Source organism: Ambystoma mexicanum, chromosome 12 (genome assembly GCF_040938575.1).
Source record: "Ambystoma mexicanum isolate Mex_15411 chromosome 12, UKY_AmexF1_1, whole genome shotgun sequence".
Classification (NCBI taxonomy): Eukaryota; Metazoa; Chordata; class Amphibia; order Caudata; family Ambystomatidae; genus Ambystoma; species Ambystoma mexicanum.
Window position 1 is genome coordinate 8,031,811 of NC_090936.1, and position 17,288 is coordinate 8,049,098.

At 44.2% G+C, this 17,288-nt stretch overlaps 1 protein-coding gene across 1 annotated transcript in view; it reads left to right on the forward strand.

Moving 5' to 3' along the window:
* Nucleotides 1-1,136: 1,136 nt before the first annotated feature.
* CD36 (CD36 molecule (CD36 blood group)) overlaps nucleotides 1,137-17,288 on the forward strand; it is a 53,160-nt gene continuing 37,008 nt past the window's right edge. The window contains exons 1-3 of the mRNA XM_069627683.1: nucleotides 1,137-1,206; nucleotides 7,153-7,297; nucleotides 10,416-10,595. Coding sequence (XP_069483784.1) covers nucleotides 7,226-7,297; nucleotides 10,416-10,595 — 252 coding nt within the window. The 5' untranslated portion in view covers nucleotides 1,137-1,206; nucleotides 7,153-7,225. The remainder of the gene's footprint in view (nucleotides 1,207-7,152; nucleotides 7,298-10,415; nucleotides 10,596-17,288) is intronic.

Genomic DNA, 17,288 nt, shown 5'->3' on the forward strand with positions numbered 1-17,288 from the left:
GAGTTTGAGTGGCGTTCTGGTGGCCGGGCATGGGCTGTTCTGCTAGACTCCTTCCTGTATATTACATGTACAGATCACATATTAGATATGTGCAAGAGTACTTCTTATGATGTGTGCTCATGAAGTCATGCATGTGAAAGTATTTCTGAAAGCCAATATGGTGGCGAGGAGGGGAAAGCGGGCGTGGTAATCTGCCGACTCAGCCCTTGAAGTCTTGAGAGGTTGATCCGTTTAGTACCAATTCAAATGGGTAATTATGACACCTATTGTCACAGCACCTGGAAGTGGGGGGGAGTTCCGCCAGAAGCGCTATATACAGACGAGATACTAGTATTGTGCATAATAAATTAAGCGTATTCGGATTATGGAATTGCACTATCCAGAATGCTGCAACAGCACCAGACTCTAAAACACATAATTAAACCAGAGTCTTTCCACGTTCCTTTCGTTTGAGCTTCTCCGAAAGGTCAATTATTGCTCAATAAGTACACATTTAGTGTCCTTTTGATTTTCGGCACGGTTGGTCTACCCAGACAATTTGTTTGCAAAATAGATATTCCTTTTCCAAGTTTTTTTTCTTATTTTTTAAAAATAACGACGCCTGGATTAACTCTTGAATCAAAGTCACACTGACCCTAAATATTGAAGTGCTAGGTCTTAAGGGAAGGGGAGCTACTATTAGAAACTATATAGTCCCCCCACTGTATGTAACAGAAATATTTGAAGCCGCCTTGCACTTTTGAGATTTTAGACCAACTCCGCCCATTAGCCATCTCTTTCCTAACCGGTCATGCCGCAGTGATTGGCAAAATCCTGTAAAATCGACTCCATGGCCAACTCTCCGTAGGTTCTTTGATACAGTTGTGTCGTACAGTGTGAAATGCCGCCTGGAGGCCGCTTCAGCAATGCTTCCACCCGCAGGAGCAGACAAGCAAAGGAGCCAGCTGTTTAGTTAGTGCTAGTAAGAGGTTTAAAATGTAGATCGAAAATTGAATCGATTTGATTGTTTTTCTCATGTGAAAAGATGTGATTGTATATTTTGCAGGACACAGTCATTGAAAATGGGACTACGGCCTTTGACAACTGGATAACGCCCGGGAGCCCCGTTTACCGCCAGTTTTGGGTATTTGATGTTCAGAATTCACACGAAGTTCTCAACGGAGAAGCCAAGCCCTTTCTTGTGCAAAAGGGACCTTACACATATCGGTATACCATTTAATATATTGATTCTTTGGTTAATTATATGGTATGTGAAACATTTTCTGTACAGTGACATGAAATGGGGCCATTTTCTGCACTTAACACCCTGTCGTTTGATTTCTTTGAATTGTTTAATTAAGACTTCCCTGCACATCCTTTTGCTAATTACATTTGTGACTTCGCGGTCCATGATTTTCATCATGGAAAGATGCATTTGGTTGTCACAAAATGTGGATTGCAGGCAAGCCTCAGCTTTGCAGTGCTCCTGAATGGTACACAACAGTTGCCTAATATTGGGCTGCCACCAAAGACCCTCATGGCAATGAATGAGTGTTCTTATTCCACAATGTCCCCTTCAACAGTGTAACACCCCCTCTGTGCAGGGTCTGGGGGCGGCAGACTAGCGTGTTACCCACAGACATGCGGGCATCCTGCATAACCCACCTGTGGAGTCCCAGTTCTACAGCAATCCAGAAGGCTGGCAGGACTGAAGGCCGAGATTTGATTTGTTTTGGGAGGCACGAGGAAGGGTGCGGAGCATGGCATAAAGCAGCGGGTGCTTTCTAAGAATGTGTAGTGTAGAAAGCAAAATAAGGGTGCACAAGGTATCTGGGGGTTGTCTCTGAGCTTGGAAGATGGTGGGGGAAGAGGGGTTTGGGGCCGGAGTCGCATTTACAAAAGTACTTCCCGCTCACATCCGAGAACAATCTGCAAAGTTGTGGTTCCCTCTTAGGAGCTCCTGGGCACTAAGCTCACCCTGCATGGTTCTCCTGTTTAGTTCCTTGTTATTTTACAGCCACCAACCGCGATTCAGATTTAACGCCCACTTTCTGAACACCCTAGGTCCGCTGCTGAGGCTTTCTAATTGCATGACCATAACTTCTTAGCTCCCCTTTTAGGAACTGCACATGAGGTGTTGAGTGTGTATCTCCTGGCTCCTGACCTCCCTCCTCCCAAGGGTCCTACACTAGACAGGGTCATCTATTGGAAGATCGCCCTCGTTCACCCCTGCATTGGTCCGAGGGTTTATCTTATGTAAAACCTTTTCATCTACTGTTACTTTCCTCTAAGCTTCTAAAAAAAAGTACCCATTTCTTTTAGAGATGACTGGAAACTCACAGGTCAATGCCTTCATCCCTGCTTTAATAATTTTGGGATGCTATTAGAAATTGCAGACTCCCCAGATCACATTGTAAAACTATAAACCAAGTCTCCCACTTGGATCAAAGTCTCCCACTTGGATCAAAGTCTCCCACTTGGATCAAAGTCTCCCACTTGGATCTAACTTGATCATTTCCAATGACCGGAGGCTATACCAATGATCTTAAAAATGTTGCCTTCAGAAGAGGAGAAAGAAAATTGAGGACAGGCAAGAAGGTTTTGGCTGCAGTGATCTTAGCCGAGCTTGTAGTGGCTATAAACCTCCTGTTATCGAAGCCAAAACATCTGTCTGTGCCCAACAAATTGAGGTTGCGGTCGTTTCTCTCAGAGTCTTCTATAGAAATACAGGAAACTCCTGAAGACTAGGCTGTTTGCTTGGATCGAATCCTCCTCATCTGTTTTGTGATTTTGTTTTTGTCCTGTTGGGTATCCATGTGCTACCTAGAGGACAGACAAGGGCTTTGGCGCTTTATTTCTATTTCTATGTGTTTATAGAGTTCTGTTTCGCAACTTAGGAAAACACTATATTTGATATCTGCGGGTTCGGCCCTCGTCATCGGGGTGCAGTAAAATCCTAACCTACTTTCCAGAAAATGAAGAGACTATTAGCAACTGGAGTCCGGCAAGCGATGTAGATGAGCATTCCATCAGTGTGACCACCTAATACGGAGATGTAGAAGGTTTGCCCGTTGGTCTCTGTGAATATAAATCTATACCAGTAGTGGAGGCGCGCGCCAATGTGGGAAGTCTAAATCCCAGCAATTGACCAAGCAGTCACTGTCTCTCTGGTGTGGTTGACGGTTGCGTTGTGCAACACAATCACCAAGCTGGTTATTGCGTCCTTTAGGGAAATTCTGGTGCCACCTGCAATCGAACATTCTTGGGTTATCTCAATCATCAAACTCTCATTATACCATGAGGTTCGCACAAATTATAGAACGATTACCAACATGGAACTTCTATTGAAAATCCTAGACAAATATGTTGCTAAACTGCTTGAGATGTATGTGGGCGGGCATCGTGTATTGTGCGCCTTGCAGTCAGGTTTCTGCCCATACGGAGGAACTGACATCGCCCTCATGGATGTTAAAGAAACCTTACTGTGAGGTATGTCAGGGGATACTCATACTTGGACCTTCCATGCCCTCGACCATGCCCTACTGCATGTGGCCGAGGGAGCAGCAGGTCCAGAATGCGACTAACTGGGCTGCCTCTTTTCTAGGGAGTTTTCATAGTTCAATGAGTCTGAAGCAGTGACTTCTGACCTTCTTCGGGGCATCTGTATGGCCGCTCTTCTCAACATCTAGAGGAAACCTCTACCTAATTTGAGGGAAAAAGGCATTTAAGCCAACAGGGATTTCTAGAAGAGGACGGCCAGATCCTACTCTTGCAGGCTAATATTCTGCACGCACTTCACTAGGATCAATTCTTTGTGGGAGTGATGTTAACTTTGCGTGTAATCTGCAAAATTCAAAGGAATGACATTGGCGATGTGAAAAATGTGTTCATGGAACCATCCGCAAACATACCTTATACAGGAGAGAGGGGGAAGAGATACGAAGAGCCAAGAGGGGCGAGTGGACGGCAGAGAGCGAGAGCGGGCAAGGTCGTGCAATTGCTAGAGCTCAGAGTATTGAAAAGGTCAAGAAAAGGCTATTTTGCCGAGAATGGTGTGACAAGAGATAGAGCTTGCGTGGGATACCAGATTTTTTCTACCGAGCTAATTTCTTCATAAATAGGTACATGTAGGTACCTGATATTCCAAATATATTGGTTACATGTGTGTATAAATTCAACTGAGGGGAACATAGAAACTAAATCCCCCACCCTCATACCAGGGAGGATTCTTTTGTTGGCCAAAAGCATCTCCAACATTTTTCTAAAGAATGGGAGTTTTTGTGCCAGGAGGACGAGAGTGGACGATCTATTCTATGCCGGACTCTGACGTGTGAAGATAAATTGCATGGAGCGGCGAGACAACAACTTCTAATGCTTAAGTAGACCAAGAGGGAACCCCCTGAGACCACCCTGAGATGAACAGTTGCGCCCGCCCTTCCACCTACATGCACTTCTTGGGTTCTTCAGATATTCAGAATTGGAGGACTGCCTTTCATTTAATATTGACCAGTGCCTTCTAAAATTGCCAATTTCCAATAATATGTTTGAGCAGGCAGTTCATGCCATTCCGATACTGTCATTTAAACGCAATTAGAAACTAGACTGTTACGTTCTTTTTTGCCCTCGAGGCATTATTTTGGGCGAATGGGCTGTGCATGTGCTGCCAGGGAGGAGGTCTTCTTGAAAGGCCTTGGCAGTTCCTCGCCCGCCATTTCCAACTGGCAAAATAGAGGGGGAGTTCCAGCTCAAAGCATTGGTTTGCAATGCTAGCCCTGACCAAGCCAATTGGCTAATTTATCGGCATCTGTGTGGCATTGACATGACATGGCCATGTGCAGACGGCATCAAGTACTCTGTCCGTAACCATCCTTTTCAATGGCGCGCTCTGTTATAAGGGTTTTATATGGTAGGGATGAGTATATATAATGGGTATCACCATCAAAATCTCAGATAATCGCAACCGTTACAGACTTTACAATGCCCGACACCGCTGTCAGTACCTATACTTTTGATAGAAATCTACTCACACAATCACCATCCAATCCCACACCCTTGCCAAGGATGATTGCATGCATGGGCAGGGTTCCATTATGCCCAGTTAGCATGGCACCTCTGGGTTCCAAAGTATCACACAGTATTGCCAGTTTCCATTATGCCCAGTTAGCATGGCACCTCTGGGTACCAAAGTAGCCGAAGTAGCACAGAATTGCTAGATTCCATTATGGCCAGTTAGTATGGCACCTCTGGGTTCCAAAGTATCACACAGTATTGCCAGTTTCCATTATGCCCAGTTAGTATGGCACCTCTGGGTTCCAAAGTAGCCGAAGTAGCACAGAATTGCTAAATTCCATTATGCCCAGTTAGTATGGCACCTCTGGGTTCCAAAGTAGCCCAAGTAGCACAGAATTGCCAGTTTCCATTATGCCCAGTTAGTATGGCACCTCTGGGTACCAAAGTAGCCGAAGTAGCACAGAATTGCTAAATTCCATTATGCCCAGTTAGTATGGCACCTCTGGGTACCAAAGTAGCCGAAGTAGCACAGAATTGCTAAATTCCATTATGCCCAGTTAGTATGGCACCTCTGGGTTCCAAAGTAGCCCAAGTAGCACAGAATTGCTAGATTCCATTATGGCCAGATCGTCTCGTGGATGTTCAATTCCATTATGCCCAGTTAGACTAGTGGATGCTGGATTGCATTGGGACCAGCAAGGGACGCTTCCATTATGCCTACTTTGCACAGCACTTTGCGACTTCATTATGACCCGTTAGAAACATGGATTGGCCAAATTCAATAAAGCCACGTTAGCCCAGCAGTGCCAGGTTCCTTTGCGGAGAGTTGGTTTGAGGAATTGAGCCTTTCTGTGCCGAGTTACCACCTCTAACAAAAGTCAACGTTTACAAATCTGTTGTTTTCTGGTTTTGCTCCTTGACTTCATTGTCCCTTGAGGGCCCACACATTGAACAATTGCCAACCTGCACAGCGAGGCAGGTGTGTACTCAAGGCCATGGAAGAGACCACTAGCATTTGTCACTGCGAGGCTCCTGGGGACCAATTCCCCACACCCCAGGAGATTGGAGTTGGATCCCGTATCTTGTCTACCCTCCTGGAGGGCTTTGGGTTCTTAATCTGCCAGGTTCACTCAACCGCAAAGCACCTAATGGGAGCTGTCAATGCAATCTTCCATGCCTCCAAAGCAAGAGGAGCAACTCCGAACCTGGGACTCTTGGCCTGCCCCAAAACCATGAACCTTGCCTCTCCCAGGGACCATCGGTGCCTTTTCTTTTCACACTCTGACATGACTCCTTCCAATCCGGAGCTGGTGTGTATTGTAATTGTAGCCACTCGCTGCATGGCCCACATAACTATCAATGGGTGATTTCATGGGAGTGCAGTGGGGGTGCACATTGTAAGCTATAAAACATTATAGATTTCAGAAATGTCTAAAAATATAAAGTCTTATTTGAATATCTTGTGTTCTGCTTGTCTGCTGTTTCTAATAACATAAGCCACATTTTTACACAGTCATGCTTCATTTAGCTTATCAATGACTCACCCCTAAATTATGCTTTTCCTTTTCCATAACCCCCTTCCCCCCTCCGGGGACCACGAGCACTTCAGCAAAAGGCACGTGCTAGCTTCTCCACACGTCCTCAGTTACCCAACATGGCGTTCCCCGTCTCACGCATCACATGACCAAGCTGCCATGCCACGCCGGGGCTCCCCAGTACTATTTTACCTTTTATGTCCTACCTCAGTTTCTGTGCCACCTACTGACCTGCTGTAAAATCATGCTATACCACTCCTCGTCCTGCACAGGCTAGTGTCTCAGTATTGTGACATCACCATAGCCTAGTGATGTTCGCAGGGATATTTAGGCCAGTGTGGTTTCAATCTAGATGCTAGAAACTTAGCAATGTAATGTGACGGTAGTAGAACTCTGGGCAGGTCCAGCACTGCCTGCTGGTAGTGCCACTTTGCTTCCTCTCCCTGTGCATGCCACTGCATGAGCAGGCTTGCAGGCCTTTCATTCATTAAATATGCTGTCTTGGTTTCGAGGCAGCCCGTGCATTCTCCACCACACATCCTCCATTTATAAACTGCCATGTTTTCCATCACACCTTGCTTGAGCTGAACCTTAACTCTAGCCTGTAACTGTTTGTTCTTTATTTCAGAGCACGTTACCTGCCCAAGGAAAACATAACACAAAACGAGAACTTCACAGTGTCCTATGTGCTGCCAAACTCCATGTATTTTGTACCGGAAATGTCTGTGGGTTCAGAAGACGATAAGCTCACAGTCCTCAATATTGCAGTTGCTGTAAGTGGGCAAAGACACGCAAGATGCTGTGGGCAAAGAGACGCAAGATGATGATAAAAACACAAAGCGGGGTGGATTGTAAACCAAAGCGGGTGCACAACAGCTAGCAACGACATAGCATACTCAGCTAGTCTACCTCAACATCTTGGATACAAAACTGTTAACTCTCTCCATTGCCAGAGCTAACCTTGCCAAACATTTGTTCTTTAGAGGCATGCCACTACCAGTCTCACTCCTTGCCTAGTATCTCCCAGAGCCCTCTCCTGCACTCCCTGAAGCCCAACCGTACCCAGTAAACCTCCCTCACCGAGGCCCATCCCTGCCCAGAATAGCATCCCCATCCAGGACGTAATCCTCGTACAAGACCACCCCTTCCTGATGCCCATGCGAGGCATCTCTCTGAACCTCACTGGGCTCAAAACGGTCCACCGTTTGTGAAGGGAATTGTTACATTAGAAATGGAACGTGGACTCCAAATGTGTAAGGCGGTTTCTTGTAGAGCCTCCCATGTAAAATGTGAGTCAGGATGTGATGGGCAGTGTTTTTAGTGTCCTTTTAGGTATTGCAATTGATGGATTTCGACAAAATGGATTATAACTGTGATATAAGCTTAACGCATGATGTGGTAGTTTCCTTTGCTTGGATATATATATTCAATCTGCAAGTGAAAGCAAACCACTTAAGCTCTTTTCACAAGAACCTTCTGAAATATTTTCTTTCCTTGCTGTTATTTATTGTGCCAAGAAAATCTTTTGACTTGCGTCTCTGCGTGGATTACAGAGGTTTGAAGAGTTGATATTTGAGCTTGAAACTGATTTAGTAGATTTTGGTGGCTGCAAGTTGAAGGCACTGAATTCAAGCGATCACCAAAATTAAAAGTAAGAGTGCCTCATTGCGTGCGGGAAACCACTTTGACATTGTCCACAGCGTGCGCTGCTTTGTGGATGGTGCAATGGGGCCCTGACATGTCAATGTTTAAAGATGTCCGCTATGTTGGAGCTCATTAGTGAGCTTACTAACACTTAATTGGATGATATGTTGGACCCCAAATGTCTGCCTCAGAATATTTATTATCCAATGAGCCTCAAGCGATTGGCAAATAGTACACTGACATTCAACTAAATCAGTCAATATGCCCTCTGTTATGGACCATAAGAAGATTCCAGATATTGAGAACGGTCCTGAAGCTTCGCTTGTGTTGCCAACCCAATGTTTGGGTTTCCAAAGTTCAGTCTGGTCTTTATAACCCAGATTTTGCAGGTTATACTGGCATGTTCCAGCCACACACTCCTATTAACTGCCCAGACCCTTAACACAGACCACTGGGCTTTAACAGCGGACCCCTTCAGGCTACAAGTCTACACTATTAACCCCAAGGAAGTTACAGAACCCTTTGTATAGTGACATTCCTGGATCTAAGATAAACAAATATGGAGGCTGCTCACTCTTGGTTGAAGTACCCAAATTGTGCAAAGCACTGCCACCAGACCTCAGTTCTCTGCAGAATTAAGCTTTATTTTGGGGAGCTCTGAAGACCGCTGGACTCTGCATATAGGCTGCATCTGATCAAGCATCGGCTGCTCTGCTGCTCGAAGCGCAGAGAGACCATAGAGTAGTGAAGCTCCACGTTCTGCGCAAATAATAGATTTGCAGTTTATTGCACTTGCCGTACTGGGCAGGTTCATCTTTGTCTATAGCGCGTCTGGTGGTTAAAAGACATGCTTTATTGACTTGTTCGTAGGTGCTCATTTCAGCCGTGAGCCAAGAATGTCACCTACTGGGCAGATGTATATGCAGTGTTCCACATTTGAGTTGTGCGTTTGAATTATGCATAGTAATTCTCATGCTTGGAGAAAAGTAACGCTAATTCACCAGTTCACTATGTTTAGGTTCTACGCTTCTTGCTTCTGGAAATTAACATTTCAACGAATGTTTACGTAAAATTAACTACAGAACAAATTTAATATGATATCATTGCTGGGAAGGTTTAATTCAAAAGGTATAGCAGTTTTAAAAGCAATTATAGTCTTATATATATAGGGGTACTTTGTAGAGGTCCAATAATCTAAGGGAGGGAACATAACACATACATCGTATGACCATGCCAGTAACGCTTTGTGCAGTGGCATCTGGTCGCCTTACCCTCTGGTCACTGTGCCACGGTAATACTAAACGAACAAACAGTGCCCACAGGACCTGGCTAATCCCTATACCTCCGGCATCATGGCCTTGCCTACCGACGTCTTGCCCAAGTTCGCTGTCACTCCATCAAGCCGTTTCAGGCGACACCCTCTGCAAACTTTCCAATCGGAATTGAATTGGAGACGCCCACTCCTACTTTGCCAAACCTATATCTATGAATGCCAAACATTTCACTAGTGTTCACATGGGTCTTCGTGTTTCTTTAAGGAAGTTTCGTTCCATTCTTTCTGTGGCGGTCAGTTATATGCCTCCTGCAAGTAACATTCCTATAGCCTAATGTCACTGAGTCTGTAGGGTGTGCATCCATGTGCTAAGGTTAGTGCGCCCAGATCTTATGTTCCTGAACTAAGTGGCCACATTTGACTTGATTATTTAAAGGGCCTGTTCCACTGTCCCGGGGCATGCCCTTGCCTTCCCCAGGGCCAGGGAACACACTATATGCCCCTCTAGAATAGGCTGAAGGTGTGCAGTTTGGCAACTGATTGAAAATGTGCATCCTAGTAGCCACCACTCACAGGATCACTTAGTCGGCCACCGTGAATGTACAAGCTCATCCCCATTTTCCTGCACTGCACCTTTTTGTGCAGATGATTGTGAAATTCATCCAGGGATCAAGATTCTGAAGTAGATATTTTGTGAGCCGCGTCTCACCACTTTCTCTACCGCTGTCATCGGGGAGTGAGGGGTCACCCCTGGAAACCCTTATGCCCGCCTTCTGGTCCCTCGCCTCTGATATGGGGGAACAGTATCACTGTTCTTCACTTCCCAATGCTCCATTTCACTGCATTAGTCACATAGTTTGATGTTCACTAAGTGTAATATTAGAATACAACATGTATGTATGTGTGTTCTTTAAGCAACATGTTTTCAGTGCATTGACCTCTTATTTTATTAACATGTGTTCATTTATTTCTAGGCTGCGCCTTCTATGTTTCCTAGCTTTTTAGGTCTTATAAATGGTTGGATAAAAAAATCGAACTCCTCGTTATTCCAAAGAAGATCTGTGAAGGAACTACTCTGGGGTTACCGTGATCCCTTTTTGGTAGAAGTACCACCAATCATATTGCCAGATAAGACAATTGGAGTATTTTATCCTGTAAGTATCAAGTAGTTTTTTTGTGTATTATATAGTCAGTGGATGCCTTGACAGTAGAAGGTCATTTTACTTCCCTTTGAATCCCTGCAGCAAATACACTGGTCGCGGTGTTACCTTTTAGACCCCCAAACAACAGAGCAAAGAGAATTTGTATAGATGGCAGGGGATGGGCACAGGGGTACAAACAGGTACAGGGAGGTACTAAGGATAATAGATATCATTTCTGGTGATGTTGCATCTACTGAATTGTTTTTCTACAATATTGACAACTTCTTTGTAATGTATAATGTTCAACTCTGCGACATAGGTAACCTTAATGAAACCCAAATCTTTTTTTATGTGGCTATGTTAAGTTTATTTTCTGCTGTGGCTGTGACAGAGGACCCTTAGGGGCCACTGGTCACGACTAAGGGGTTCCCAGTGAGTATCGGGCTGATGCTGTTAGTCCCCAGGACCCAATATGAAGTTCCACTGGTGAAAGCACCCAACTAGGGCGCACCATCCATTGTCTGGACTAACCCTGAATTGGACAGGAGTGGACCGGTCACTACCGAGGAATACACGTAAAAGAGATTGTAAGTAAATCAACTCTTGATAAAAATGCAGCTAACAATCTCTTGCATGTGACTTTTCTATTTCTTTTTCATTAATCGCACATTCCCCTAGTGCTCCATTTTTATATAAAAGTGTTTCATGACCATTCTTCATTCAGGCACTTAGGGACTTACTGTTTGTCTGTATGAACAAAAGTTCTCTTGTCAGGATGATTTCACAACAGTTCACAACACACTCCATTGGTCTCGCCACTTCTTCCCAATCTTTAACCACAACACAGAACTTTAATGACTTCTACCTGGTCCACTAACCTGCCAGGTCTACTACTGCAAAGTCCATTGCCCTCGATGACACGCCTGCCAGGAGTCATGAAAACTAACTGTGTTAAAGTTTTATTTCAAATAACTTGGCAAAGTCTCATGACTTTCCACAGCTTCAGTATAGGCTACTTCTTCTGGGAAGACATGAAAGACATTGGTGCTGTTTGTCCCACACTTGTGATTGGCCCGTGCCATGCAGGTTATGCTCCTCTCTTCCTGAATACCTTCTACCAGAAGCGCAGCTTTCCCGCCACTCATGTCTTCCCACTCTGAATTTAACCAAGTGCTGATAATGACTTGCTTCTCACACTTGCTCTTCCTTGGTTTAGACTATGCTTGCATATGTCCGTTCCAACTATTGCTTCTTTCGCACTCTGGCAATAGGGTTTATAAACAACCTGCTTCTTAATTGCCCTCTCTTGGCTTTGCAATGTTGGTTCATATTGCCCTCTCTTAACTTTGGCAATTATTTTCACCTTGATAAGTACAATGATATCATTCTTGTCTGTCCCCAAAGATGGTATTATTCTGCCACCGTAGCTTCTTATTATCAGTATGTTATTCAAAGTGATTATAAATCTGCCACTTCACGTGCTTTACATCAGTTTGGTATTACATCAGTTCAGTATTCAAAAGGATTAAACCAGGTCAGTGGGTGATCACGGAGTGTTCCGGGGTCACACAACACCACTGAACACACTGGATGCCTCACACATGTCCGCTGCCTCCTGGTCTTCTGCTTCCTTTGCTTCGCTTGGTCGGGTAAACTGCTTTGTCCTGCTTTGCATGGCCCATGCTGGTCGGAAAAGGACCACTCCTCATTCCCAGGACACTCCGATGCTTGCCTAGTACAGGAGTCCAACTTCGAATGGGGGAAGCTTTGCAACTTTACTCTTCCCATCGCGCTACCTCTGTATTCCCGGTTGTTGAAGGTAGAGACTCTTTCAGAACCAGCATCCGCTCGACAAACAATGGTAGCTCAGCATCTCTGCTCTCTTTCAACTGCTGCTGCAACTGCAATCACTCAACCCCCCACTACGGCTCTCTTTGGCCTGCAACTGAGGGGGCCTTTTATACCTCCTGTCTCCCTTAGGTGTTGGTCATTAGCACTATTAGGCTGCACCTTGCAGTCCAGTGCCTCTGCATCCCTCTTCTTCGTCCCAGTACTTTAGGCACTGTGGGACTTGAAGTCCCCAATGTTCAAATGACTCCTTTCAATGTAAATGTCATTTCTAAGTGTACCAACTTAATTTATATCTTTAATTACATTTTCTAAAGAAGGAGTTTAAGGACTTAATTAGTGGTTCTGCTTTAATGGAGATTTAGAATTTTCAGAATCCAAGATTTTAATGTTTTGAGATTCACATTTAACATCCCTGTGGATCAAAGCAGCTTTCACCATGATACAGGGGGAGAGCTGGTGGGTGTTAGCTATAACCCCAAAATATATCCATCACTTTGTGGTATTTTGTTTGTATTGGTGGAATTTGGTGGTATTTTCTTATGGTGGTAGCATAGTGTAGTAAATCATTAGGGTATTTTCATAGTGGTGAGACTCATTTTAGAATATTGCCTAATAATCATTTTTACCAAGGTCACTAACCTCAAACAAAATACTGGACCTGGTACACTCTGGATGAAAGATTCATGCTTCGTCGTGGTATCTTATGTACGATGCCACACTACGCCCTTTTGGCCAGGTTTCAACAATTGTAAAGCAGACAAATTGAAATACCTCACATTCATTCAATCTCACTAGCTAACAGTTCATAGCAGTTATTTCACGTTAAGATGTTTCTTATCGTGCACCCGTCTCTTTGTGCAGATCAAATGAAATGGCTGACCTGCAGCAAAAATGCACTAATACTACAAGTTACTTTAAAATGTGTTTACCGTAAAATATAAATGTAGAATAACAGCTATGCCCACATTGTGTTTCACAGTGTGAACATATTGCAATAACTTTCCCTGATTAACTGTGCTCAGTCTTACCAACTGTCCTTGGTAACATGGAATTTGGCAAGAGAAATACACTTTGAGAAAAAGGAAAAAAACACAGCAACATAAATGCAGGCTTAGATGCACATTAAAAATAGACAACACCTAATATGAATTGTTCTTCTTAGCCTTGACTATGACCCCATTCAACATAGCAGATCCTCACTTAACTTATATTTACCTAGAATGTGGCAAAGTTTCTGATTCGGTTTAGCTTGGAAATTCTCATCAGCCGTTCTGCCTGTCTCACCCAGGGTTGCTCAGATAAGAACTGCTCCAGCCTCAGACGGCCTCCAACACTGAATTCCGTCTACCTGGTCAGCCTCCTTCACCTGGTCTCCGGGTGGCCGAAGATGTCAGACTACTTCCTCATTCAAAACCCTTATTAGATCTCCCTATCACTCAAGGGAGTTACCTCACCTCAAACAGATCCTTCCACTGCATATGGCACGTGATTTCATTGCCAGAGAGCAAAAGCTACATCTCTCCTTGCATCCTGCTTCATACAATGGCCTGTTTTCAGGGAACAGATCTTCACACAGTAGCTGTAGGAGCTCTGAATTTTAGCGATGAGACTGTACATTTCAGCTTCATCATTTCAGCATGCACATGTTAGCGTGGGTTTGAACTGCAATAGGGGCTGAAACTCATTTCTGGATTCAAGACTGTGAGTCTCAGGCAGAATTAAATAAATGCCAATGCACAGAGCACATGCTTGAAATTGTTTATTGTTTTAGGATGATGTTCCAGTGGACTGGGTTGCACTGAATATAAAACTAATATAAATTAACACACTAACCCAACCCCAGTAACATGTAACTGAATCCCGTAATAACATTCAGTGCAAATTAGTCTATTTGGAAATAGCTTGGAGGCAGATTTGGAAAATGCATGATGCTCTGTAAATGGGAAATTAAACGTGCAAGCTGAATTTGTGCTGGGTGATAAACAAAAGTGAAGATCCGTTCACTGAAAACAGGCCATTGTATGAAGCAGGATGCAAGGAGAGATGTATCTTTTGCTCTCCGCCAATGAAATCATGTGCCATTTTCAGTGGAATGATCTGTTTCGAGAATGAGGGAGCTATCTCCCTTGAGTGATAGGGAGATCTAATAAAAAGGGTTTTGAATGAGGGAGTAGTGTTAGACATCTTTGGCCACCGGGAGACCAGGTGAAGGAGGCTGACCAGGCAGACGGAATTCGGTGCTGGAGGCCGTCTGAGCCTGGAGCCGTTTTTATCTGAGCAACCCTTGGTGAGACAAGTAGAAAGGCGGATGAGAATTTCCATGCTAAACCGATTCGGAAACATCGACAGGTTATAGGTAAATATAAGTTAAGTGAGGATCTGCTGTGTTGAATGAGGTCATAGTCAAGGCTAAGAAGATCAATTCATATTAGGTGTTATCTATTTTTACTGTGCATGTAATCCTGCATTTATGTTGAATACCGTTGCTGTTTTTTTTTCCTTTTTCTCAAAGCTTATTTCTCTTACCAAGGACAGTTGGTAAGACTCAGCACAGTTAATACGGGAACATTATTGAAATATATTCGCACTGTGAAACACAAGGTGGGCATAGCTGTTATACATATGCAATTTACACAGAGTATGTTACGATAAAAATAACACATTTTAAAGTAACTTGTAGTCTTAGTGCATTTTTGCTGCAGGTCAACCATTTTATTTGATCTGCACAAAGAGATGGGTGCGCAATAAGAAACATCTTAAAGTGATGTAACTGTTGTGAACTGTTAGCTAGTGAGATTGAATGAATGTGCAGTATTTCAAATTGTCTGCCTTAAAATTCTTGAAACCTGGCCAAAAGGGCGTAGTGTGGCAATGTACATAAGGAAGCATTAATCATTCATCCAGAGTGTACCAGGTCAGTATTTTGTTCGGTGTTAGTGACCCTGGTAAAAACGATTATTAGGCAATATTCTAAAATTAGTCTCACCACTATAAAAATACCCCACGAGTTACTACAATATACTATCACTATAAAAAATATTACCATGACAAAAAAAATACCATGAAGTGATAGCTATAACCCCAAAATATATCCAACAGGGGCGGGGGTGAGGCAGTTTACTCTTAATAAATGTTTATGACAACTTTCAGAACCGTCTGAATTATTAGCTCTGGGAAAGAACGTCTCTCTCCGACAACAGGCCATTCCATATTCTGGCATCACTGACACTTCTTCCTCTGAGAAAGACAAATACCACGTCTCACCCAATGGAGTCCTCCTGTCCCCCTGGGCCCTTCTCCTCCCAGGTGATACTCCTGGCTAATACCACCCAGGGGCAGGATCAGGTAGCGGCTGCGTTCCACGGTCCACCTGGGAGGAGACTTTAGGCTAGGATTCTGTGAGGACTCCGCAGGATTCATCGCAATAGGAAGGTTTAACGTGGCAGCGTCTGAGAATTTTCAGATTCCACCTACTTCATGAATCAATTAATTCTTTCAAAAGATGTAGAATAAAATGTGTATGGAAATCAAGAAAGTCTTTATTATCTAACATTTTGTCCTTGGTGGTTGTCCACATTTCTGTAGGAACAGTGTCATTGGTCAGGGTGTGGACCTATACTGGTGTAGACCAGTCAATCTTCAGTGCGGATATGCATGAAGCATGTACAGTTAGTGCTTCAAATGCAAAATGGACCACCCTTCATATACAAAAGAGCCCGCTGTCTATTGACTGGTCTGGTGTGTGCTGAGGCAGCAAGCCCCATCAAGGCGTTTAGGGAATATGAATGCAGTCTAAACCAAAAGAGATGGTGTCACTGTGTTTTGAATTACTCACAAACCCTGGTGGTGTTCTGGGTAATACACCATACCAGAGTTGTCGGGTCAGACCATTCCTATTGGTGGCAGGACAAACTGCTAGACCGTGTCTTACCTGCAAGGAATGCAACCAATCCAAGACATATGTTGGCTTTGTTGCTTGTCATCCTGCAGGTACATCGCAAGGTCCCCATGACTTGGCATAACATCTCTCTCCCATACAGGCATACAATTAATGCAAAAACTTTGACAGGATTTAAAATGAATAAAAATAGTCGTAACCTCTGCATTGCCTCTCTCGTGCTTTACCATGCCCCTTTAGCTACTCCCTCCTGCTTCCCTCAATCTCTGCCTCTCTCCTCCTCATTTTCCCTGCACTCGTTCCACTCAACCTTTCCTCTTGATCTTGCCACCATTCACCTAATTACCAAATCCCCCTGTGCCCCCAGAGATCCATTGTCCCCTCAGATAATGTACGATTTTCTACCTCTCATTTGTTCCATCTCTCCTCCCTCTTCAACTCCTCTCTCCCTCTGAATTATTCCCTCTTGCTTCAAAGTTGCAACAGTCATTCCAATCCTCAAAGCCACCGGCTGACCCAGACGATCCAGTCACTATCTCTTCTCCCTCCTTACGCGAAAGTCCTCAAACATCTTGTTTTCAATAAAATGCATCATACATAGACTCAAAGACTTCACGGACCCCTTACAATCTTGCTGTCATACCTGGGGTTCCACCGAAACTACCCGCAGTCATGTGTCTAACCTCCTAGGTTCTGCTCACCCCTTAAAACTCTTGCTATCCTACTCCTCCTCGACCACTGCGATGTCTCTGACACAGTACAACACTATTCTACCCTTCGGCCCCTGAGGAGCATGCATACTGCGCACGGCATGCAAATGACTAGCCTCAACCTTCTCATGCTGAACCTTCCTTACCACTTGGAATTTGGATACCGCCAACCCGTACCCTCTCGGAAGCCCCTAGGTCTCTGTCCATGGCCCTTGCTTATTCTCCCTCTGCACTGCTGCCCCTGTG